Source organism: Idiotropiscis lumnitzeri, chromosome 3 (genome assembly GCF_059441095.1).
Source record: "Idiotropiscis lumnitzeri isolate Australia: NSW breed Sydney's pygmy pipehorse chromosome 3, RoL_Ilum_1.0, whole genome shotgun sequence".
Classification (NCBI taxonomy): Eukaryota; Metazoa; Chordata; class Actinopteri; order Syngnathiformes; family Syngnathidae; genus Idiotropiscis; species Idiotropiscis lumnitzeri.
Window position 1 is genome coordinate 4,928,811 of NC_142393.1, and position 25,939 is coordinate 4,954,749.

Below are 25,939 nucleotides of genomic sequence, written 5' to 3' on the forward strand. Positions count from 1 at the left end.
ATTAATTCATATTTTTAATAATATATATATATATATATATATATATTACACACACACACAAATGAAAAAAGTTGGAGTCAGTCTGTGACAAGTAAGAAGCTCAATTGAGATTCATTAGACAGTCCAGACTCGCTAGAGATACAGTAAACGCATCAAATGGGGGGAGGGGGGGGTTTATATCCTCTGGGTGCTGTTTTTTTTTTTTTTTCTTCTTTTTTTTTTCTATCATTAATTTAAATTACACACATACTTTACCCCTCTGGGCCTGTGTGTGTGTGTGTTTGTGTGCGTGCGCGTGTATGCCTTCTCACCCATACTCATGTTTAATTATCTACCCAGCATGCCTGAGTGCAGGAAAACAGCGCTCTGCCTAATGGGATGTGAAAAGAGACACACATTAGCACACAGAAATATGAGGCTCCGCATTCACAAGATACACACAGACATATAAACACGCACACACACTGTGGTTAATTAGTGCAATTAGCCTCTCCACTGTCGAGAGCTGTGTGTTTTCAAGACTCGTTAGTTCGTAATGATGGAGTCACTGTGTACACGCACACACACACACACACACGCGGACTCTGAGTCTTAGCAACCGAGGTGGTGGGGGAAGGAAGGCATGCGTTTCCTGGGTCCAGTGGCCTTGATTTCCCTTCTCGGGGACAGAAGGTCGGCATCCCGCTGCGCACGCTCACACACGTGCACACGCGCTCTCACACTGAGCGACACCCCCGGGCTTTGTCCGGGGGTCATGGGCCGTGCTCTCGCGGACGGCCTTCCCCGTCCGGAAGAGAAAGCCTCCGGGACATTCCGTGATGCTAGCCGCTATTGCTTGTCTCCAGGAAGTTAATGAGATTGCGGCCAGTTCCCACACAAGGTCTCGGCTTGTTTGTCTCATTCATGTGCCGTCATGTCACCTCGGCACATATTTGAAGCTGATTCGATACTTTGGTTTATACGGAGCCAATTCACAATATTTCCAAATGCTTTGTGCTTTCGTTTTTTATAATTGTTTTGAAAATATTAGAAACAAATCAGACTGCATATGCTGAGAAACCTTGAATTCTAATTAATGATGGATATTTTATGGACCAAACCAGTCACCGAATCATTTTTTGTGCCTTTGTTTTTCACTGTCAATTTGCATTCTTGTTAATAATGTGATTTTATTTTTTAAGTCCGATTTTTGATGGATCTAAAAATTAAACACCATATTAATTAATTTCAAATAATAGTTATTGCAACACTAGTATATAGAGAGATTTAAAAAAAAAACTGGAGGGCTTCAGTAACAAGAGAACAATGGGCACAACAACAATCGAATCAATGTCAAATTTGAATGATATATGGCCTTATGGGTCCATCAATGTTTTTCACGCTGATTTAAAAAAAAAAAAAAAAAAGTCTTTACTTTTTTTTTTAGCACATCAGGTTTCTGCGATTTTATTTTTTTTGTTTTTAAGTTTGACCTGTAAAATTCGGATTTTACCATGTTTTGTAATTCATCGCACCTGTTGCTCAACCTCACCCTTTATTTATTAGTATGACTAAATATATTTATGTTATCATTTAATTATTATTGTGAAAACTTAATCTGCTAGAAAAACAGGGGTAGATTCAAAACCTAGAAAAGTCTTAAAAAAAATAATAATTAATTGTCCGTTATCAACACAGCCATCTGCCAATAGTGATCGCAACTTTGGTGTGACGTTGGCAGATGCATTTTCTTCACATGATGGTAATGGACTTCAGAGTTCAACGCTTTTGTGTCCCCCTCCGTCTCTCGGAGGGGACATGTTTTCTTAAAGTGGGGGGGGGGGGGCATCTCAATGTCTCCTCCCCGCCCTCGCACTAATCCCAAGGCCTTGAATGAGTGGCTGTTTACATGGTAGGATTTAGCCAGATAATCGCCACCGGATTAAACACGGCCACGGCTGATGACACTGGGTTGAAAACAATACTACCCATGTTCCCTGCGTCTTATTTGAGGCACTGGGGACATGACATCATGTCATAAAGCGTGCCGTGACATGCCACATGTGAACCCGGGCGTCATGTTATCGTGCCGTCTCCCGCTGTGTCTTGGCAGGGAGGAACGTGAGCGCTGGATCCGGGCCAAGTACGAGCAGCGTGTGTTTTTGCCGTCGCTGCCGTGCGCCGAGCTGTCGCTTGGCCAGCAGCTGCTGCGCGCTACGGTGGAGGAGGACGTGCGCGCCGTGGTGCTGCTGCTGGCGCACGGCTCCAGGCAGCAGGTCAACGAGACGTGCGGCGAGGGAGACGGACGCAACGCGCTGCACCTGGGCAGCCACAAAGGCAACGTTGTCATCACACAGCTTCTCATCTGGGTAACATCATGCATACATCCACTTTCAAAAGCGGTTAATTTTATGAGAGGCCAGCACAGCTGACTTTGGGCGAGAGGTGACTTATAGGGGAATTTTTTATGGATTTTACTGGTTGCTGCGTGGGCCGTAAATATCAGTGTAAAGTAACTAATTTATCACAATTACAAGATGCAACGGCTTTTGTCAAGTGTGACTACTTTGATAAGTACTACTTGGTCTAAAAAAAAATAATAATAATAATTATATATATATATATATATATATATATATATATAGGTTTGTATTTGATTTTAACAAATAATTGCTTGATTTATATATTTTTAACATTTGTCAACATTTGAATCAGAGATGGCTTTATGTGTCCCTAAACATATTTTTGATTCTGATTTAAAAAATCTTAATAGATTTCAGAATTTTTTTTTTTTTTAGTTTGACCTTTAAAAGCTTGCGAGATACAGATTTCCCATAGCTATGACATTTCACCAATTGCTGAACCTAAACCATAATTCAGAAATATTACTAAATATATTGCATATGAGTATTAATACTAGTTGCTGTATTATGATGATGAAAACCTGATGTGTGGGGAAAAAATTAGGGTAGAATCAGAATGAATGCAAAAAGAATGTAGAATCTCTGATTAAAAAAAATAATAATAAAATTGTTGACCAGTATAATTAAGAATAAAAATCTTTTAACATTCACATTTTTTTCCTTTTTGTGCAAAGTTTGCTTTTAGTTTTCCAAAAAAATACTGTGCTGCCTTTGAACATTTCCTGTCTTTCTGACGCGGGCAGCATTTAAAATGTAAAATTCTTCGGACCACCAGTGCTAAATTCTTTTGCCTGCCTGTCGACAGTACGGTGTGGATCTGATGGCGAGGGACGCCCACGGCAACAGCGCCCTGGCTTACGCCCGGCAGGCCAACAGCCAGGAGTGCGTGGACACGCTGGCCCAGTACGGCTGCCCGGACGAACGCTACCCGCTCATGGCCACGCCCAACCTGTCGCGCCGCAACGCCAACCGCAACAACAGCTGCAGCAGCGTGGGCAGCGCCGCCAGCAGCAGCGCCTTCATTTGAGGACTCGTTGGGAGAAGCGTCGTCCTCCTTTTGGGAACCGCTCACTACCTGCTGTGACTCCGCCCACCTCTCCCGTCAGACTGGTTGAACTGGGTGACGAGCGTGGGGAGTACCCAAAGCATGCTGGGTACTGTACGGGGTCACTTTCACCTCAGACTCTCAATGGCTGGTGTCATCCTTATCGTCACACACTACAAGGCCAGTTTGCTCTCAGGCAGCGTCACTTTCCCCGCCTCCCCCACCAAGCATATCGTCTCCCGGCCGACGCGGCGCACCGAGTCCCATGTCCACCACATGGTGTTGTGGCGCCGCCATAATGTTTTTTTTTTTTCTAACTTCTGTGAACTAATTGACCCATGTTAAATGTGACAAATATGTGAAATCTGGCATGTTTGGACTTTTTTTCTCGACAGGGAATGTTGGATCAGGCTCAGGGACGCGGTGGGTCAGAACCAGCATGTAAGTTGTGGTTACACTCGATATGGCGAAGATGACGGCAAACCCTTCCTAAAACGACCGTGTCGCCATCTTGAAGGCAGAAGTGGGGGGGCGGCAAGGATGACTCCGCTAACATGACTTGACTCCAGTGAGACTTCTCTTGGCAAGTTTAGGAAATTCTAAAGACTCCACCTGACTTTGACTTGGTTATTCACGAGACTAGACGTCAAAATCTGCATTGTTGGTTTAATATGTTTTTGAGCGAAAAGTATGCTGTGATGTGGAGTGCAAGATTCTTGCATTTGGTTTGAGGATTTTTTTTTGGGGGGGGGGGGGCGTGAATGTGTTAGTATCTAATTAGTCGATATACCGAATGCAAAGTGGCAAATGTGTGAATTTCTGTTTTGACTGATTGTCAAGATTGTCTTGACATATGACTGACTTCACCAGATGATTAATGACTTGACTGGACTTCCTTGCGACGTCCTCCCACCTCTGCCTAAAGCTACAATGTTTGTGTCCAAATAGCTCCAGACTTTGCCGAAAGTCCCACGCGTGAAAGGGAAGGAAATGCTAACCACTTTAGCATCATTCTGAAGCTAACGCCCATGAAAACGACACTCAAAAAGAGTGACGTTCAGTCGAGTTTTTCGACACGCCGTCCCTTTAACACTAAACTGCGTTTGCGTGCTTCTACGCGTGTCCAAAAAGGGAATCTAACTTCTTCAGGTGTTTTTACACCAGCAAATCTTGTCGTAAGCTCCTGCTGTCCTTTAATCTTCAAGCTGGGAAGGGCTTTTTTTTTTTTTTTTTTTCCTTGTGTGCAAATAATTTAAAATAATGTTCTGGTCCTCCTTGAGATGTGCTGACAGCCGCTAGACTGAAGGTGGTGCTCATTTATCCACGACTTCAAGTTTAATCTCCAATCTGGAGACTTATTTATTTATTTTCTCTTCTTCTACTTTGGCTTCACAGTGTCAAGTCTGACATGATTCAGGCCGACACTAGAAAGCAAGGCTGCATTAGTGGATGATTGAGGGCTACAAAGTACGCTTAATGACCGAAATTGTCTTGCATATCTCTATGATTTGACTGAATGTGCTGTTGGTTCGCTGTGTTTCCTCTCCATGTGACTGCTGAGTAATGGAGGGACCCTTTCTGTCAGTTTGTCAACTCCCCTCAACGTTTGTACAGATCTTGAGATGGGTACACACATACCAATGTTGAGCACCAATTGAGTTTCTGTTTCAAATATATTTTGGTATTTAAACAGTCTTCTTCATCATCCTGTTTATATTTCGACATCGTGACAGCAATATGACATCTAACAATTGATCAGCTGTACTTAGCCATCAAACAGGATGTCACCAGTGTCGTCATCCGGTGGCAACCGCGAGATTGGAGGAGTCGCAGGAAGGCATATGTGGGAATTATTTGAAATGTAAAAAAAAAAATGCAGTTAAGATCCTTGTTAGAGAACCACAAATTGTGCAAAAAGTACTGAAACACTGAACAATAGGACAGGTTTGTAGAGAGGTTAAATTAAGTCCACCTGAAAAGGTTGTAGTACACTTTAGCTCATCCTATTACTTGTATACTAGTTTGGCTAACTGTGAGCTCTGCTTAAATTGCCTCAATAGGATAATGTTAAGAGTCCATAAATTATATTACCTTATATATTCTAAATCTCAAATTACCATACGGAATTTGGGATGACAGTACAGCAAACCACATATCCCCCAAACCATCGCTCCTCGCTCGACAGTTGTCTGTTGTAGTACCAACACTGACCTGTGGGAGGTGCCACAGGGCATCCAGACACACGGAAAGTCAAAAGAAGAAAAACATAACCAGCTCGTGTTTCCTTATCTCATGACTAACACCACTGCTAATCATTCAGAGACATTGGAAAATCGGATTCAAAAGTGGCCCGATTATCGTTGCGTATGTGTGTGTACACCGCTTTAAAGTCCCAGACACTCCCAACGTTTATCTTTGCCTTTGTTTTTAATGCACCTGCCTTCATTCCATTTGTGCTCGTGGAAATCCCACCCCTCACCATGATGTCCCATAAAAAACTTTTATTTTGTGATTTTTTTTTTATACACACAATATTTATATATATATATATGTATATATATATATATGTGTGTATATATATATATATATGTGTGTATATATATATATATGTGTATATATATATATATGTGTGTATATATATATATATGTGTATATATATATATGTGTATATATATATATATGTGTGTATATATATATATATGTGTGTATATATATATATATGTGTGTATATATATATATATGCTATTTTATTTATGACAAAAATGCACTAAATTCACTTAGCATTAGCTCGTAGCTTTGAGGCTATTTGCAATTGGATGCGTTTACTTTCATTTTAGATGAGGTTAGTGGCTACGGGTTGGCTTGAATTTTCCTTCATTTTGTCTGTGCGCTTTTTAAAATGCTGAACATGCTTCTATTCCAGCACAAGTTAAAAAAAATAAAATTAAAACCAACATGAGAAGGGCAGCTAGCTCTCAGACAAAAGGAGTCAACGCTAACCGTCACCTCTTCGTTAGCTCCTCTCTCACATGTGCATTTTGTATAGTTTGCCCCGTTCCAAGTCCATCCAGGTTTTAGTATTCTTATTTCTCGTTCAGACACATTATTGATGTTCTTGTGGTTCTAATAATTATAATTATTGTTGAGTTGGATGTACAGTAAGATAACTCAGAATCTTCTACTGTAATGTGTCTGTTTTCAATAAAAACCAGAATGATGTTCACTCACTTTGGTTTCCAATTGCACCTGCATTTACTTTATTTCCCAAGAAGCTGTCGACCGAGCTGGATTAACCCCACATTCCAGTCCAGAAACAAGTTTAAAAAAATCATATAAAAAGCATTACAAGTAAAGGTTAAAGGGGGAGGTCAACCCCCAAAAATTCTTACCAACAACACTATCTTCAATTCTGTCCAACTAGTCTAAACATGGTATTCTAATTAAAATTATTTGTGGGCTATGAGTTAAGCAGTAAAATCAACAATTTTTTTGCCATCTCAGGGGGGTGACCATTTTGCCACTTGCTGACAACTGAACCTTGCATCTAGTTCAGGTTTTTTCCAAATCTCTTTGCAAAAATTACAAATTGTTTCAGCCTCCCCTCCAAAAATATGTAAAGTGTTATTAATAGGGATGGGCGAGTACCAAAACCAGGTACATGTATCGGGCAGAATCCAGTTTTATGGAGACTGCCGATACTAACCACCGATACTTAAGGCAAATGAAATCTGACATTATGGAAGTCCTCCCCGGTAGTAGTTGGCACTATACTCCAGCAGTTTAACACATTGGCAAAGCCTCATCTGCGTCAGAAAGAGGTTATGTTAATCTTGCCGGGACCTCATGTTGTCGAGAACTCTTAGTGAACACTCGTACTGGTATTGGACTGAAAACAAGTCATATTGAACATCCAGAGTTATTCATATGTAAAATAGCGCTCCATGATATTATACCTTGCAAAATATGAATCTTCATGGAATTAAACCAAACTTAAAAAAACACTTTGTGTATCATATCATCAGTCATTTACGGGATTGTGCTGCTGCACCTGTGTTAGTGAATTAGTCACCTGGAGGCAGTATAATGCAGACATACAGTTCTACCTGGAGATGGTCCTCGGTCCTGCAGTAACACTTGGTCGGTTTATTTCGGAGAGGATAACGAAAATATGCAGGTAAGTTTTGTCCAGCGTTTCTGTTCAATACTTTGTCGCCGAGCCCGATGTTATTAGTTAGCTCGCAATGCTAAAGAGCATGTTATCTTAGTGCTACCAAACGACGCAGGTCCGGCATCGTTTGTTAGCATTAAGCTAAATGGACTTGAGGAAAGGCCAAGCTATGTGCTTGTTTCAAACAAAAAACATGTTTCTCAGTACACGTCGACTGATACAGACCAATGAGAATAAGTTCTAAGTGGGAAATGTGATTGAGTGATGCTGCGTTCAGGATCCCCAGTTTAGAGGAGGAACCAGCTATTCGGTGGTGTTCATGTGACTGCATTTAGAGTGAGTTATTTCACTTCACTATGTATTTTATAGTCACACTTCTGAAACAACAAATTTGCTCCAAATACCTTTCAATGTCAATGATTAATAATGTGCATCTACGTCACTGATCACGTCAATGATTTTTCTCAATATTGACAACAAAAGCTGGTTTAAATCTCTGCATGTTTACATTTGCAACTGTTCACTGCTCTGTCAACAAAAAAAACACATGCAACTTGTTTTTGGAGGGCTAAAAAATTCATTTATGTTGGAAAGGTTGAAATATTTAATTATCTACATTTTTATGGCTGCGATGTTAGTTATCACAATAAAGAAAGCACATTGTTTGCTCCAAAACAATTTGCTGATTTGTTGTTTGTATCCCTAAGTTGGAGGGACATTTTCGTTGAAAATGCAAAAAAGCTAGTTTTCACATTAACAAACTATAAAATATTTTGTTGAATTGCCCAATTGAAAATTTCATAGAAATTTGTGCCCTTGAAATTTTGATTTCACTTACATTTTTTTCAGTGTACACCATCACGAGTAATTCACAATGTCCCATATAGGGAGCCGTTTTTTTGAATAAACCCACGGGCACCATGTTGGTGACCTCTGCTTAAACATTTAGACGGGATGAATTGCATCCCTTTGGGTTCATTTGGCATTTTCCAGCCGAGTGTGACGTGGTTACCTCAAGCAAAAATCATTATGACGTCACGTTCACTAAAACCTCTACATCATATAGTTTCGTAATTCAGGACACCGACAATAAATGTGTTCATGTTGGGATATTTCTATTATTATTATTATTATTATTTATAAGCAAAATAAAATTGGTGAGGGGGTTCTTGAATTTACATTCTTTTTAGAAACGTCTTTAGTTATGATTGACATTTTGTAAACTTAAAAAAAATCCAGAAATATGACAAACAGCGAAAATAGCAGCGTCTTCTCTTTTAATGAGAACTACAGTTAATCATCGATCGGTATTGACACGATCGGTAACCAACATAAAAAAATATTTCAATAATTTTAATGAGTCTTCATCGTAAAAAAAGGCCTAACTCCACAATGTCGCGCGTGCAGTTGGCGTCAGTGGGAACGACTTCAATTTAAGTGTTCTTCTAATTTCGATTGTCATTTTTCACCTGACTTGAATTTATTACAAGTTTCCGTTTTCACTGTATTTCGGAGTGTGCGTTCGAGCGTCTTTTATTGTTTGACGTTTCATTATAATGAGCGAGGGAAATGTATCACGTGACCCCGACAGTGCTCTGTCATCCTTCAAGATTTAAAAGGCAATGTTTTTTTGTTAAGTAAATCATTCGTTGTCTGGATGTCTCGTCACTTTGTTAATATTATAATATTTATATTATTTTGTTAATTTTACGTATTTCGTTTTATTTAGGTGGTTTTAATGATAATTACTGAGCTAGAATATAAAGTCAATCTGTAATTATGTGTCGTTATGGAGTAGAAATAATTTTGTAATCTGTATTTCTGTAGAAAAACGATATGATTTGACATTTCCGCTGTTGGGGCGAAGACGTAATAAAACCTTTTTTTAATTACTTAAATATTTTAATTAATTTATGAATGCAAGTGAATTTCATTGCATTCTTAGTCGGAGTGGTAAAATGGCAAAAAAAACCGTTTTTTTTTCTCTCGACGTTTGAGGCCTTAAGCGCCCTGGCGCAATTAAATTTTACCTTTCATTTTTCTAGAGGCTCGGATTTGAAGTCCAAAGAAATAGCTGCTGCTTAAAAAAAATAAAACTCTGATGTGAATGAAGGGAAAAAAAAGAAGAGACTTTTTTTGTTTGTTTGTTTTAATTGACACGTATTTAATATTTGTCACTGGAATTCACTGAGCACACTTGGATTTAAATAAACTAGCAGCGTCTTTGGGGTGGAAAGAAGAGAAAACTTGTTAAAAAAAAATAAAAAATCACTTCCGTCCTTGGTCAGTTTTCGGTACTGTATTGTCTCATCATCATCATCATCATCATCATCATCACCATTATCATCATCCTTGTTTCACGTTGGGAGTCCGCCCCCTGTACAAACATTGTCCCTTTAGATGAGAACATTATTGTCCTTTGTCTTAAATGAATTAATTTAGATCCCATTGCACTTGTTTGAAAAAAAAAACTAATTTACATTTCTTGATTTTTAAGCTTTGGCCTGAATTTTTTCTCTCCTTTTTTAGAGAAAGCGAATAAAACGAGTGCTAAGTGCGCTGAAGAGAGGCCAATTCTCGACAGTTGTTCTCGACGGTTCTACGGTCGGCTCTGCTCCAGCTGCTGGTGCTGACTTCTTATTGCGAAGCGGCTCACGTGCACCGGGATGGGAACCACGATCTTGGGATTCCGCGACGGTTCCCCGGACTTGTTGTTGACGTTGCCGGCTTTGACCCGTTTCCACTTGGCGCGCCGGTTCTGGAACCAGATCTTGACCTGCACCTCGCTCAGTTTGAGCGCATGCGCAATCTGGGAACGCTCGGTGAGCGACAGGTACTTTTTGCAGTGGAACTCCTTCTCTAGCTCCAGGAGCTGCTCGCTGGTGAACGCGGTCCGCCGCCTGCGGTTCTTACCCCCGCCGCCACCGCCTCCTCCTCCGCCTCCCGGTGGGCCCGAGCTAGGGCCGGCCGATGCGTGGAGATGCAGGCCGTCGTCCAGGCCGGCCGCCGCGGAGCTCATCATGTTGTCGTCCGAGCTGTAGTCTGCGTCGCTATCCATGGAGAAACTCTCGTCTCTGCGCGCACAATCGTCTTCTTTTGACTCGTCCGGACTCGCGTGTCCTCGCGCTGACACAATTTAAAAGTGCACATTTGGAGAATGGCGTTAATATCTAGTCACCCACTTTTTATATACACTCGTAAAAAATAAAAATATTGCTATACTACCTGAGTCGGTTTGACTCAACTTTGTTTTGGTTTTAGTTCATTTTTATGGGTTTGTTTTTAATACAAAAAAAAGGTCAATCTGTTCCAAATTTCTGGGTTGTTTAGAAACAGTCGAGTTTTAAGTAGGTTCTCAAGATGGCTCCCAATGATAATAATTAACAAATAATAATAATAGATATTGTATTCTAAGCAGCTGGCCTCACTCAGTTAAACTAAAGTTGAAGATGACTTCCTGTCCAGTTTCCAATCATCGAAAAAAAAATTCCTATGCAATCCAAATTCGTACCTGCGGTCGTTTGCACCGACGTATCCGCGTCTTCTTTCGCCGGCACCGGCGCCAAGCTCTTGGCGTCCTCAGCGTGTTTCCGGCCCGCGTCAGGGTGCTGCTGCCCGGGCGAGAATCCTCCCGGCAGCGAAGCCATGAGCGTGGAAGTGAGAGCCAGGCCGGAGCAGAAGCCACCCTGCAGCGCCGGGAGGTGCGGATGCTGGGGGTGTCCAGTCGGCTGCAGGGAAGCGGGCGGCGGAGGCGGCGGCGGTTGCAGCATCACCGAGCGGTAGGGCATGAACATGGGGTAGCCCGTGTACACGAAGTGTCCCGGGCTGGGCTGCGGAGGCCCCCCGATGAGAGAGTCGATGCTGAAGGCGGAGCTGCTTCCGAGTGGCCGCTGCATCACCACGAACGGCGGACTGGACGTCGCACTCATAGGAACGACGACGACGCCAGTGGCGGGACGACGAGCACTGTGCGCAACCGGCTGCGAAGGGGCCGAGGACCCCCGCGGGCTTCAGGCGAGCCCGGGACGCTTTGGTAGGAGCCCGGAAGGCTTCAGGGGAGCCGGGCGCAAACGCATTCCATCCGAGCAGCCGTCAACTTTCACCGCCGTTTTCCACACCACCAAGCGGCTACGCTCTCCTCCACGCGCACAAGCTCGTCTGTGGACGTTTTGCGATTTCAATTTGCGCTCCCCGCTGTTTCATTGCTCTGGTTGACGCCCCGCCCCTGCCGCACAACCTCGGGCGACGATTGGTCTGGCGTGATGACGTCACAGTTCCCTTCCGGCGTGCTGGGTGAGTGACATTTGACATTGATTTCTTTTTCTACGATGTGAATTATTTTATACTGATATTCAGTGTATGTTAAATTGCTGTCATTTGAAACTTTTTGCTGGAATGTTTAGAATTGTGTTACAAAGTGTGCAATTTATATAAACTGGATTGACCTGTCTATGTAAATGAGGGATGGGCACCTAAAAGAGCGGACTACAATTTTTCATCATGTGCTACTGTGGCGTCACAGAGGACCACGAACCTCCTAACCAGATGAATGACAAAAATAAAAGAAATTATGCATGCATACAAGACAACTTCCTAAGACAAGAATAACTTGTTTGAAGCAAACAACGCAATACCCACATACTGTATTTATTTTCCATCGCAAAGGACTCCTTGCATAAAAAATAACATACAAGGATGCCATAAAACTCCTAAACAGCATGCCAAAATTACTTTACTTATACCGATTCTCTGCTTTTTATTTCCTCACAAAAATCCAGCCACTATTTTGAGATACTATGTCCTGCATCTCATTTTAAATCTGCAGAAAATAATATTAGGCCTACTCACATTATATGGCAGTACAGTAAATGCAACTTGGCCATGTCTGCCATCTAGTGGTGAATAGGGATATTACAAGTTCAACTTCAGTAGATATTTGCAGTTCGGCACCCACAGATTCACATATTCTCAGATTTAGTTTTCTTTTTTAATATTTATTTTTATATTGTGTTTTTACATTTCCTAAGCCCAATTTCCCCACGTTTCTTGTGTATTAAAATATTAAATGAAAATTCATCAGCAATATTAAGAATTTTTGGGTTAAAAAAAAAACTAATTAAAATTAGTCAAGGGGCCACTGGCCCATCTTCGATGTTTATCTTCAATTGTTAATTTAAAAGAAATAGTGACATTTGAGCTCACGCATGCATGTGAGCCTCGGTTCCCGTTAGAAAATTTCACGGCGGATGTTTACTCCTGAGTATTGATTTTGGAACTTTCACTTCATCCATCCTTTCTTCATAATCTATACCACTTTTCCTCATTAATTTCCCATATTTATTAGGCCATTTTTATTTCATGAGCATCCGACCCTGTCTTTGCTGTAGTGAATGCTTTGTTTTTAACTTCAGCATTTTTCATTCTTTATGTTGAATAGTGACACAGTGAGCTAAAGGTTAGCACATCTGCCTCACAGTTCTGAAGTTGAGGGTTCGCATCCAAGCTCTGGTCTCCTATTGTGGAGTTGGCATGTTCTGCCCATACTCCAACTTCCTCCCACGTTGCAAAAACATGCTTCTCAGGTTCAACCAATAAATTGAAGTGTCAGTCATCTTCAAATGGTCGCCCATGCCACATTATCATATGTAGCCGCATGACCTCCGACCCTGAGTGGATCTCCCAGTGGATGCCCCCCCCATCCCCCGATGGGCTGAGTCAAGGGCACGCTTGAACGCTCACACCCCCCAAGGGTCACTGGGACACCATGTCATTAAAGGCGTCCTGATGTGTGGTGACATTAAATAGCAGTATTTTTCAATTAGCGCTGACAAATTCAATCAAAGTCGCATAGATTAGCAGGAACGAGCCGCGGCTCATTTACAGGCAATTTTAATTGCGCGGCCATTAGACGAGCAGAGCGCGGCCTCGCTCTCATTATCAATCATGCAGAGCATCAATAGTAAAAGGTTGGAAAAGGGAGAGGAGGGGCAGCGGGCCTGCGAGTGTAGGCGTGCGCGCATGGCTAGCGCGCACGAGACTGCTCAGCCACACTCTACACAGCAGCTAATAAATAGTCGCTTTTGTACTTATAAATTATCCAGTTTAATTAACAACAGGGATTATGATTGGACGATGATTTAATTAAACCTTTCCCGCATGCAAGGAGAGTGCTGCCTTCATCCATTACGGACAGAAAGGGGGGAAGGAGGGCTGGAGGGGGGACTTGGCAGAGGGGGTGGAGGCGGGGGTGCGAACATAGGAGCATCTCTGAAAGGAGCGGCTTAATGCTTACCTGGTGACTTCACTTTCAGTTGAAAGCCCGTAACGCAAAACATTTATATCGCAAATCATCGTACAGCATCCAAATGAATGGAAATGCTATTAATCCGTTCCAGCCTACAGAAAACAACCTCCCCAAAAATAATATTCTAAATCAATGGCCATTGTGCTGCTTCTACAGATGTGCTTGCATTGGCCACCAGGGGGCACAATGGTGAGGAGTGTTCATATTGAACTTTTTGCTTTGAATAGTTAGCATGAACCTGAGATACAAGTGCTACATTGGTGCACTGAACTTAATCATATTCACTTGATAACTAGTAACAGTTTGGCAGATCGTGAGCAATTCTTCAAAAATTAAGCTTCAAGTTGTTATTTTGCCTCTCCTATTTGAAGTTTAATGTCAAAATAAACAGAAAACAAAAAGAACTACACTTTGGGTATTTCAAACCACCACATACCACAAGGAAAGTCTGCTTAGCATAATGTTTATAAATAATGCACAGTGCCATAGAAATGGTAAAAATATTGGTTTACGCGTAGTTAAAACATTTGAAGCGACGGATCGGGAGCGAATTAATGGCTTCGCCATTTATTTTAATGGGGAAAGATGATTTGAGTGCAAAGACATGTTATGTGGTTTGGTATAAAAACAGATTCTTTTTGTTTCATGTTAAGTTCGACAGTGATGTAAACCCCGAATGACATGAAATAGATTGAAGTTTTGAACAACTGTTCACCAATCGCCAAATTGCAGCTTGTCGTGAAATTTGCTCCCTTCAACCAACTCTCGTGACTCAAGTTTTTGGTCGCAAATCAAAGCAAAAAAAAATGGGCAGAGTAAAAGCTTGTATTGCAAAACCGTGTAAATGTGGTCACTTGTAAGTCAAGACGCCTCTGGAATGGTTCAGTTTCCCCTGTAAGACCCCCCCCCCCCTTTGCCCCCCTCCCCGCCTCACCTGGCGTTTAAATCTCCAGCTAAATGGCATCTTTGCTCATATTACTGCACGTAAAGTGGCGAGGACGTGGCGGGAAAGCCATTAGCTAGCTCGGCCGGCTGATGTGAACAGATGCGCGTCGGGTCGGGTGGGGGTGCGAGGGTGTCTTCGCCGTGAGCGCTGGTGCCACTCGCCGCCATTCAGTGAAAGCGTAGCAGCGTGGCGGCATCGAACCTTTTCATCAGCTTTCAAATGCCAGGGTGCGTTTGCTTATACACGTGCCTCCTGAATGCCGCCACGCAGTGAGAAGACGCTTCAGGCTTTAAAATCTAGCGAATCAAAGGTGTACATTTACTGTTGATGGGGAGTCAGAACACAAACACGCTGGCCTGCTTACAAAGTCCCTCTTAGAGTGTGTGATACACACACCGACAATCAGGCTCATTTGGAGCTCAATGTCCTCCATTTGATCAAAGTAAGTAAATGTTTGATTGTCACGTGTCTCTAAAAGATGATTGCAATCAATTATTCTGTGCCGTGAGGTGACGTTAAATGTGATTATTCCTCTTCGATTTGCTCTTCATACTCTTTACACTTGCAAATGCCTGTATGGAGTGGACATCAACATTCTGTGACACTGTAAATGTGACTTGAACAAGAACGATAGCGACCTTTTCCTTCTGTGGCAAAAGACTTTTTTTTTATGGTGGCACCACTAATGAGTAAAATCTTCCATGTCATTTGACCAAGGCAGAGACGACAGAGCAGCGCAAAAGGCTTGAATGATGACCACTTTACCACTGTCTGAAATGGCACACTTGCATCTGCTTGCAGGCTAGGTATATTTTTTCAAAATTAATGACCGAATGTTTTTTTTAGACGATTGTCCAGAAACGCAAGTGTAGTTTTAAATATGGTCACGTGGTATGATAGTAACAACAAACATTACGGATGTTTTTTTTTTTACCGTCAAGTGAGTGATCTCTCACATTTTAAAGTTATTTGATATCATGTTACAATCATCAGTGTTTCACTCTGTCCTGTTTCTCATACAGAGTGGACGATTAAAGCATTGACTTGCTTACTTCACTTTTATTAACTTCTTAACTTGTGCAGTACAGTACGTTACTTCAGTCTGTTGACATAGGGAAAACGTCACTTCCTCTTTCTCTCGTCCGTCACTGTAATCGGCCCCTAAGCAACATAACATAACTAACAATAATATTGTTACAATCAGGGAGGCTTTAAAGAAACAATGTGTTTGTGGTCACTCCGTCAAGTGAATGGAAGGAAGATAAACTGCAGGAGCTAGAAATCAGGTGTCACTGCCCCCTGCTGGTCAATCATGATTGACACGCTAATTGCTGTGGGAACACTGCCTTGAAATCCGTGTTTCCCAACATTTTTTTGAGCCAAGGCACATGTTTTACATTAAGAAAATTTCACACACGTCACCAAACAAAAATGTCAGCAAATACCATTAGAAATGTACTTATTCGGTGTGAAATGAGAGACAGTTTAGTTGAATGCAAAGCTATTATTCTGATGATTGGCAACATTTGTGTATAAAACCGAATTATAACCTATGCCATCTAGTATAAGATACTTGAATTATTCTTCCTTCACAGACAGATGATCAAAGTTTCAGTTTTATTGGTTAGTGGTAGCGATGGTTAGCATGGCGGTGGGATAGCTGCTCAAGTCATCCGTCACCATGCATCAACTTTCCAAAACACAGCAAGCAGGTGTGCATTGGCCTGAATGACTCTAATTACACTCAGAACACAGCCATCCCCCCTCTTTAGGCCAAAGAATGTCAAAGCAATCTTTTCCACCTTTGACAACTAGCAGGTAAGTAAACACGAGCGCTCGTGTTAAACCCAAAGAATGAGAGACGTTCACGTCGAAGTCAGACACCAGTTGAAACATCCAGACGCTCAAGCGGCAACTTTCAGACAAGTTAATTAGATCTCAACTTGTCTCAAACGCTCATTATCCAATTATCACCCACTACCACCGTAGCACCAATAGGATGTAAGGAGCCGGTTGCTAATATTGGGTTAGCACCGCCTCGTCCCGCTGGCTTCCGCTGGTGTGAGCGCCAGATGAATAGTCGCCTTGTTTCACCGTCTTTTCTCAGAAGAAACGTCTGAGAGCATGTTGAGTTGCAGGTGATGTCTGACCGTGTGACCGTTCGTGTTAACAAGGTTGCTTGCGCTCTGGCATCCGAGGAAACGTCATCGGGTACGATGACCCCCGGACACTCGCTCGGGCCTTTGATGGAACGGCGAGCGCTGGCGAAAACTAAGCGAGCACAGGCCTCCCCTCGCTGCGTCCGACATCATTAGCCGGGAAAGTGACGAGAGCGCCGCCGCTAATGAGCCCTGGTGGCATAATTAGCTACGTGCTCGGCACTCGGCCTGCTGCTCACGGCTAATGGAGTGAACAAGGCGGAGAAGGAGCCGTTAAGATGGGGTGTGGTTTTCCAGATCACCGTGTGAAATCTTCTGAACGACATCATCATTTAGCACGGTTTGGCTCACTGGCCATTTTGTCGAGAGCTTTTGGCTGGCGTGATTACGGTCAGATCGTGCTTACCTTGAAGGACTTATCAGGAAAAAGTCCGATTGTGTTAAAAGGTAAAGAATTGCCGTTTCCGTCGGCTGCTCCAACTCGGTTGCCAGAGAAAAGTGCGTTGTTCTCAGCGATGAATATGTCCGAAGAACGATGTTTTTATTAAAAAAACAAAAAACAAAAATCGATGCAACAGTCACGTGGAATTCCAGCCCAAAAAATATTTAAAGACCTGTTTTCTGGGTTAGATCATTTAATGTTCTCAAGCTGAGCGCCTAGGCCAGGAGAGTCCAAACTTTTTCTTCCAACGGCCGCATTTCGAAAAATCAAAGAATGCAAAAGCACGATTGGGGTCACCTTGTCTTTATTTAGACGCTGGTAAGAATATGCTGAGCAAATATATAAAGTGAAATTGTTCGTTGATAAAGCCCAATTTTTTGGGGCGGGGGGGGGGGGGGGGGGACCATTCAACCACATCCATTTCTGCACTGAGCAGCAGCAGAATGACTTCAGCTTCACATCCAGAACCAAAACGAGCATGACGTAGAGCCGAAAATGGAGCACATAATCGCAGTTTATGCTCTTCACTAACTAAATAATCTTTTTTCATTGTGGCACTATGAAAACAAATTTGGTTTCTAATTTAGCGATGAGTTCTTAGCCGAAAACAAGAAAGTGATAGATGAGAAGGAATTTCCTCTTTTCCTCCCTTCAATACCACCCCATGAAGACAACAACACGCGGCGTGTCAAATGTGAATTTTAACAGCGGGATGCAAATGCCCCCCGGGCCATAGTTTGGACACCACTGGTTTTTGTACTCTGATGTCTTTTTCAGTCAATAGCAAGTGGCAGTACAAGGCAAAATGGCCGCCCCATGGATTGGATTAAAACGGGTGTACTTTTCTGCTTAATTCATATTCCACCAACGCAATTTTAATCAAAATTCAAAATTGGGGTGCATAGAAGATAATACTCTTTAACCTGCCGTGATATTTATTTCACGCGTACAATCATCCTACTGACATGATATGTCATTCAAATGTAGCATCTTTGCGCACTGTCACCGGTGAAATCAAATGTCCCAAATAGTTGGCCTGAGAGGAATCCATTGCGGAGGACTGCTACGAAATGAAATGGGAATAGCGATTCGGCTCTGTTAGATTTGTTCATGAGTGTCACCTGTGTGTGATTGGTGACAGGAGGTGGAGTCATCTAATGGCCACGGCTAGCAAGGTCAGCGAGGTGATTGGTCGCATGATCAGAGTAGGGAGGTGGCATGCCGGGTCGAGGTCGCCGCTGATGACTGCTGTGATTGATTCGCACAGCAACACAACAATCAGTAAAGAAAGCTCACATTTCCAGTGACTGCAGCCAATTGCTTGTCGATCTGCGGCATCTCTTTGAACCAAAGCACTCGAGTGAGCTCCCTTCTAATGATAGCACCGTCCAAAAGTGGCCACCACTGGTAGTTCAAATTATTTTTGCAACATGAGAGGCTGAGCTCAGTCTGGAGGAGCGCTGCGTCTTCTGGTAGAAAACAGGTTAAGGGCTATTAAATGGCAGCTGTTGGGTCAGCTGGTGGCTAATCACAGAGAGTGACGGCAAGGAGGCTCCCACGTCTTCAGGGCTGCTCTGGAACCAGATTCGCCGACCGCCCCCTTCTCCCTTTTGTAAAGAGCAGTGAGGAACACTTGAGAGAATTCAGCATGGTGTGAATGTCTTGGGGAAAGTCTCAACTTCAGGATGTTATTGGAAATGTCCTCACAGATGGTGGCTATAGTTGGTTGGTTGTATTGGTTATCATCTGTTTGCAATATTGAAAGATCGGAGTATAAGTGTCAAGTCTAAGTACTTTTACTGTCTCAAGTCTTCAACTTCCAAGCAATACTGTCAAAGTCTATCTGTTCCCAATCTCACTTCAGTGCCATTTTCTCGAAACAATAGGTGTTCTTGACAAATGGCACAGCTTAGGCTGATGGAAAATCCAAATCCTTCGAGCAGGAGGTCACTCAAAAACCAAGAAAGAATAAATCAGGGGTGGGCAAACTTTTTGAAAATTTGACAGAGGCGCTGGACCAGTAGCAGATGAATGGAGTGTTTTGGTAACCTCATTGGAGAAAATAAATAAATTTAATTTTAAATGAAAGTGAACAAAAACATTACAGCAAAATATATATCTTACATTAACAAGGTTTATTCATTTAATTTTTTTCAAGTTCGGCGGGCCGGATTAAAACGGGCGTCATGTGGCCCCCGGGCCGTAGTTTGCCCACACCTGGTCTAAATAATTCTTTTCTCAAGTCATGCTCTTATGCTGTAAGATCGTTTAGTCATTTTGATGAGCTCCTTTTTATTCCTTTACTTTGCTTTACTTTTTCAAATCAAAGTCCATTCAAGTCTTTAGCCAAGCAAGTCCTGAGTCCTAATAATGGTAACATAAGCATGATTGGAGTCAAGTCTTGTGACTGGAGCCCCCCACTTTTGCTAATATTTGACAGCCCTCTGCCTTCTGTGACGCGAGGTGACGCCAAAGATGAATACAGACAATCCTCACAATATTTAATTGATATATTAAGGAGGAAACAGTGGCCGCATGGTGGAGTGGTGGCGATGCTCGTGGCCAAGGTCAGTTAGTTTAGTGATCACTCAAAGATTCACATCAATCGCAGCTAATCAAGAATGTGTACAAGATGCACACAGGAAGTTGCATTTCAAATGTGTCCACAAATTTATTTCCCCTTTGGTCTGAAAACAAACTCAACCTAGCAACACAATGTCAGACATCTCGCTGAGGAGATGTTTGGCCTCGGGGATCCATAAACACGAATATGATGTACACGTGCATGTACACACACAAAGCAGCACTAATTACACGTCCCCAGGGAGCACAACTGGAGCGAACGCAGCAGCGTCTTCTTGCTTAAGGGTCTTTTTAAGGCGAGGAGGGCAGTGACGTGGACAATCACTGAATAATTCGATTTAGAGCAGAAAAAGGTGAGTTTGTGTCGGCTGACTGAGCCCACCTGGTCCAAGATGCACGGCGGACCATCATGTCGTTTCACCTTCCAGAAGCAATGTCGAAGAACATCAAGTTAAACCTGAAAAACGTGACGCTTCAAAATCAGGTCAGAAATAGTTTGATCATGTGACCTGGACAAGAACACCACCCCATCCCCCCTGCAACCCTCATCCCCCACTACCACTCATGTCTTCTTGTTTGGGGTAGATGGTCGCCTTTGAGATGTTTCAGAAGTGGGTCAACGTCTCATGTAAACATAAGCTAATTAGTCACTTGGACGGGGGACATGTTGGCTGTGTTTGTACATGTGCGTGTGTTCATTGATGCAGTGTTTCGCAACCTTAATTGAGCTATGGCAAATATTTTAAATTACAGTCTTTTTTTACAAACAAAAATACCAAAGAACATGGATAAACAGGTCAATTCAGAAAAAAAAATCAATTGTTCTGCCTGTCACAATACGTTGCTAACATCGGATGATGAACGAGGATACTGACCATCATTTGGAGTAAAGAAATATTATTGCGTGTGGGAAATTGGGAATCACTACATCGATGGACCATGAGTGATCTGAACGCAATAAACAATCACACTGGAACATAACGGACCGGTTTCCTTCCTGTCCTGACATAAAAATACACTGGCCAAATAAACTATCATATCATTTTTTTGGGGGGGTTACTTGGAAACAATGTAAAGTTTTCAGAACCATTGGTACTCAGTAGTTTCGGGTGCGTCTCAGCAACAATTCATTGTCATACGACGCCATCTGCTGTTTGAAGACACGTATTATAAATAACAGGTTCTTTAGCTAGAATAATTGGAAGATTTGTGTGCAATGACAGGCCCTGATGAACTGACTGATGAAGGCTGACAAAAAGTAATCATTATCCTATCCTACCTAAGCCACTGCAGCATTTAAATATGTTGGTGCTAATATACCTGTCAAAATATCAGTAACATGTTACAAAACAAGACAACAATAACAGGTAAAATATCAGGCGACACGGTGAGCGCCTGGTTAACACGATGGCATCACAGTGCACGCTGGGTTCGATTCCATCCTGTGCCTGTGTGGGTTTTCTCCGTGTGCTCTGGTTTCCTTCCGCATTCCAAAAACATGCACGGTAGGTTGATTGGACGCTCAATTTTCCTAAGGTGTGATAGTGAGCGCGCGTGGTTATTTTATTCGTTTGCCCTGCGACTGACTGGCAACCACTTCAGGGTGTATCCCGCCTACTTCCCGAAGACAGCTGGGATCGGTTCCAGCACTCCGCGACCCGAGTGAGGAGAAGCGGTAAAGATAGTGGATGGATATTTATTTATTTATTTATTTATTTATACATTTATTTGTACACCAGCGTCCGTACTTATACTGAAGTACAGAATGTGAGTACTTTGGCCACCTCTACCAGTAAACACAAGTGAAAGACCCCCAAAGTAAAAGGAATGGGAAATTATTGTTGAGGAGGAAACAGTGACGCCAGTGGTCATTAGTGGTAGTGCAGGCGGAAGCTGGCCACCTGTTGTGGACATCGAAAAATACGTGGTCTCAGTCTCACCTCTTGTTATCAACTCGACTACCTAACTCCACCAACTCCTGGAAAACGTCCCCGACTCGCCGTCGCTTTTGTCGCTAGGAAGGGTGCAACTTCATGGATAAACTAAAGAAGGTCCTGAGCGGAGAAGATGAGGATAACACGGACGGGACCGGAATACTGGAGGTGATGTCAAACAGAGCAGCTCTTTTTAGCTTGTTGTTAGCTTCCAAAGGCTAACCAAAGTTCAGCTCTCAGAATAAGGACCAGACGGTACACCTTATACAAACGGATGTTTATTTGGTATTTTTACATAGTTTGGTCGTTTGTAGTTTGTTGCAACCACGCGTTTTACATTAATGTTCAGCATCTCATCCAATCTCTATTTAAGTTTGAATCGAGACATGTTTTTCCATAGTAAAATCGAGAGCAAGTAGGATAGCCCAAAATTGTACTCAAGTAAGTAACAGAAGAATGTGACTTAAGTAAAAGTGAAAAGTAGGTGTTTATTATTACTCGAAAAATAATATCCAAGGACTCAGTGAAAAATCTACTCAAGTATTAAGAAACAAACTGGTTAGTAACGCATGATGTATTTTTTTTTAAAGAGGATGAATATCAAGTAGACCAAAAGATAAAATGGGAGTGTGCTACTTAAAATATTGCCCATAAATATGACTTAACTAAAACAAATACAATGACAAACGCAGGCAAATTCAAATGCAAGAATGGTCTAAAATTAGCTTTTTTGTTTTACAGAAAAACTCCCTTTGCAGTTTGCACACTTGATCTCTCATGGCTCATTGGAAGGCAACCTTCTCAATTATATATTCACAGGGGGTCCTTCGTTTACGATGGAGTTACAATCGACCCGAATGCAGTTGTAAAGTCCCAATTACAATAAATACTGTATGTGGTTGAAAAACCTCTCCATAATAGGCCATACATATAAAAGAATCCAATGTTAAATAAGACTTAACGTGAGTTTTTTTTTTTAATATTGTGAAGAATTCTTACACCGCTGCGCGAATGTGCTTCATAGTAGGCTGGTAATAGCCTTGGAATGTCATAATTACCACAAATAGTGTATTTGCTTTGAAATTTGAAAAACAGTTGGGCGCCCAAAATATAAAACAATCAAAAGAAAAACAATAAATACTTTGGTAACTGCGCACTTTTTGTCAGGCCCCTATGTACGCGGCTTATCTTTTTTCGCTAAAGTTGGAGCCTATCCAAGAACCAGGCTGCACCCTGTACTCATCACTCAACAAACACATGACTTGAGATAGACAAACATTCACTCACTCATGCACCCCTGAGAGGGAATTTAGAATCTTCAAACATTGAATTTACCGAACATGTTTTTCTGGCTTTGAGGCAACCGTGAGAACCACTCAACCACTTTAATAGTTTTTTTTTTTTTTTATAAATACTGAAAAGGTAGTATAATGCAATTGTTTTTCCATAATTAATTCTTTGGATCTGTGTGCTTAGTTATGATGATGATGATGATGATGTCATCTCTCCAGAGAGCCGATCAGGCGTCCACCCTGGCCTGGGGGACAAGGATGAAAGGGTTCCTGTTCTTTTTCATTTTGGGGATCCTCTGCTCCATTCTGGTGAGTGGATGTGGCTGTGATGTGTTGTGGGCAGCTTCTTTAGGTTAGGGACCATGACAATAACAATTATAAAAATAATTAGCTAATTTTATTTATAGGCACCTTTCAGGGCACTCATTGTCAATAAAAGCAGTTGGCGCTCAGAAAATATTTTTGACACCCATTTTCTAGTTTAATAATAACCCCGCTTGCTGTTTTCATGGTCACCAAATGTTTGTTTCAGGGCACATGTATGCTGTGGTTGCCTGGGTTTGGTCTCACCGTGTTCGCTGTCATGTACAGTGCAGGAAACCTCTGCGCTTTGTCCAGGTACACACTGTGTCATCACTCCACATTACTGTGGTTTCTTGATTCAACGTTGCCTGTCTGTGGTGTGCTTTCAGTACCATGTTCCTGGTGGGACCATACAAACAATTAAAGCACATGTGTGCAAAAGAACGAGCGTTGGCCACAATCATCATGCTGGTGAGATGAGAATCGTTTTGTGATGTCATTCGCTAAATGCTGTGTTGAAGACGGAATAAATCGGTTCGGCAATTGGTGATAATCAGCCTGTTTGTCTGTCTACAGGTGTGTCTGGTACTGACGTTGTGTTCAGCTTTCTTGGTGAGAATTTCATCTCATTGTTTGACAGGCATGACATGTATTTGTCCTAGTATTACTATTATTACATATTATAATTTATTAGAGAACCACCCACTGTAATGTTTTGGCCACAGGTGCCTAAATTTAACAGTTTTTGCAATTATTATTTTTTTCCCTTTTTTTACACACCAGTGAACCCAACCAAATGTTATTTTTAATGCCAAATTATAACAATTGTTATTATACATTCATTTTCAAGTGTTCTGTTTCGCAGGGAAAAAAAAAAAAAAAAAACTTCTGCCTTCATTCATGGAAGCTTGGTTGAGCTGGTTTGATATTTTTTTTTACGTGTTTACGACTGACGCTAACTGTTAGTTGTCGCCAATAAAGAGACGCTACAGTAGAACTAATATAATAAATACCGGTGACAGCATTTTGACATGAAATCTTGACATTTTCCGACATTTTTTTTTTTTTTACCATCTGATAGAAAATATCCGAAAATTTAAATTTTGCAATTGTGGAGAAAACACTCGGCAACATGGGGAGGTCTCTTCACTTGTTAAAATCCAAATTGTGTCATTCATTTTACGATTCAATCACACAAAATCCTAAAGTCCAACGTAGAGCCCAAAGGGTTATTTAGAATATGTTGCCTGATATTGTCCTGTTGGGACACGCCTGATGAAATTGACTGACCTCTGTCTCCCTCTAGTGGAATAGCAACGGTCTTGCACTGCTCTTCTGTTTCTTGCAGTTTATGGCGTTCTGTTGGTAAGCTTTACGCACACGTGTGTTTGGCGGATTGGAGAGGGGGTGGCGGTGGGTTCAGGTTTCTCAAAGTAAGTGCAGAGTTGCCAGTTAAGTTTAAAAATAATGAAAATAATAATAATCTCCAGCCATTCATTCACTTTTCACAGTGATGGAATACATTTGAATTTGGACAAATGTAATCAGAATTGAGCTGAAATTGTAGTTTTCTAAATTTCACTTCCTTGAATTTCCTCAGCCTGAGATGCTGGCCACCCTCAATCTTACGTCATTACACACGTGCACACTATAACAGACACAATTGGAAATAAGACCGCTTTTTAGAATTGAATAAAAATTCATCTTTTTACTGCAGGTATGGCCTGTCTTACATCCCATTCGCCAGGTAATACACGTGAATGCACATGCACAGGTAATCAAGCCATAAGCGATCCTTAACATCAAAAGTGGAATTTGTTCTTTGTGTATTTCAAGGGACTGCATCAGCAAATTGTGTTCCGTCTGTTGCTAAAATGTCCGCGTGACCACTGCAAGTCTTCATGCCAGGTGTCAGGTGTGGTTTACGGCGGGACAAATTGTGTCTTGTCCACCTCTTTACAGCATGGAATGTCAGCCCACCTTTTCTACTCTGCAAATGTCTATTATTTATTATTATATAAATGTTTTTACATTTCACAGCGGGTTTTTACATTTCAGATCAGGTGTGTCTATTATTCACGGTTACATAATCTTGGAAACTGTTTTTAATGTATCGTGGTAGGACAGAATTCCGATCTCAAAGCGCTGCTACTGCATATATTATGAGGGGGCATAATGACACGCTTTGTGTAAGCTGGTGGTTTGTGAGGGGATTTGTCCTCATTCAGCTTCAAAATGTCTAGATATTTCCGAGCATAGATTCAATTTCATTTTTATGAATATTTATATGAGTTTAAAAAAAAATAAAACAGAATAAAGCGGCAGCATTTTAAGGCTGAAATCTTTCCTAAATGCTCAAGT

At 41.8% G+C, this 25,939-nt stretch overlaps 3 protein-coding genes and 1 long non-coding RNA gene across 7 annotated transcripts in view; 3 read left to right on the top strand and 1 right to left on the bottom strand.

Annotated features, from left to right (window-relative positions):
• Window positions 1–4,115, top strand: part of agap1 (ArfGAP with GTPase domain, ankyrin repeat and PH domain 1) — a 62,178-nt gene extending 58,063 nt beyond the window's left edge. For all 3 annotated transcript variants that reach the window (XM_088291953.1, XM_088291950.1, XM_088291951.1), the window contains 2 exons: window positions 2,093–2,348; window positions 3,208–4,115. In XM_088291953.1, coding sequence (XP_088148079.1) covers window positions 2,093–2,348; window positions 3,208–3,429 — 478 coding nt within the window. In that variant the 3' untranslated portion in view covers window positions 3,430–4,115. The remainder of the gene's footprint in view (window positions 1–2,092; window positions 2,349–3,207) is intronic.
• A 3,005-nt stretch (window positions 4,116–7,120) lies between these two features.
• Window positions 7,121–10,839, top strand: LOC148339531 (uncharacterized). Its single transcript, XR_015842528.1, has 2 exons — window positions 7,121–7,621; window positions 10,145–10,839. It is a non-coding gene; the product is annotated as an uncharacterized LOC148339531 (long non-coding RNA).
• On the bottom strand, window positions 9,774–11,773 carry gbx2 (gastrulation brain homeobox 2). The gene is made up of 2 exons (XM_088290778.1): window positions 11,127–11,773; window positions 9,774–10,741 (listed from the first exon to the last, which is right to left on the bottom strand). Exons 1-2 carry the CDS (start codon window positions 11,542–11,544, stop codon window positions 10,215–10,217), a joined length of 945 nt encoding a protein of 314 aa, XP_088146904.1. The 5' UTR covers window positions 11,545–11,773; the 3' UTR covers window positions 9,774–10,214.
• Window positions 11,774–21,788: 10,015 nt separating this feature from the next.
• Window positions 21,789–25,930, top strand: LOC148339533 (vesicle transport protein SFT2B-like). Of its 2 annotated transcripts, none has more exons than XM_088291353.1 (8): window positions 21,789–22,151; window positions 23,495–23,584; window positions 23,808–23,893; window positions 23,968–24,049; window positions 24,155–24,190; window positions 24,927–24,943; window positions 25,296–25,325; window positions 25,415–25,930. In XM_088291353.1, exons 1-8 carry the CDS (start codon window positions 22,083–22,085, stop codon window positions 25,449–25,451), a joined length of 447 nt encoding a protein of 148 aa, XP_088147479.1. In that variant the 5' UTR covers window positions 21,789–22,082; the 3' UTR covers window positions 25,452–25,930. The 2 variants fall into 2 exon arrangements, with proteins under 2 accessions (XP_088147479.1, XP_088147478.1); XM_088291352.1 differs by having other exon boundaries at window positions 21,829–22,151; window positions 24,885–24,943.
• Window positions 25,931–25,939: the final 9 nt, after the last annotated feature.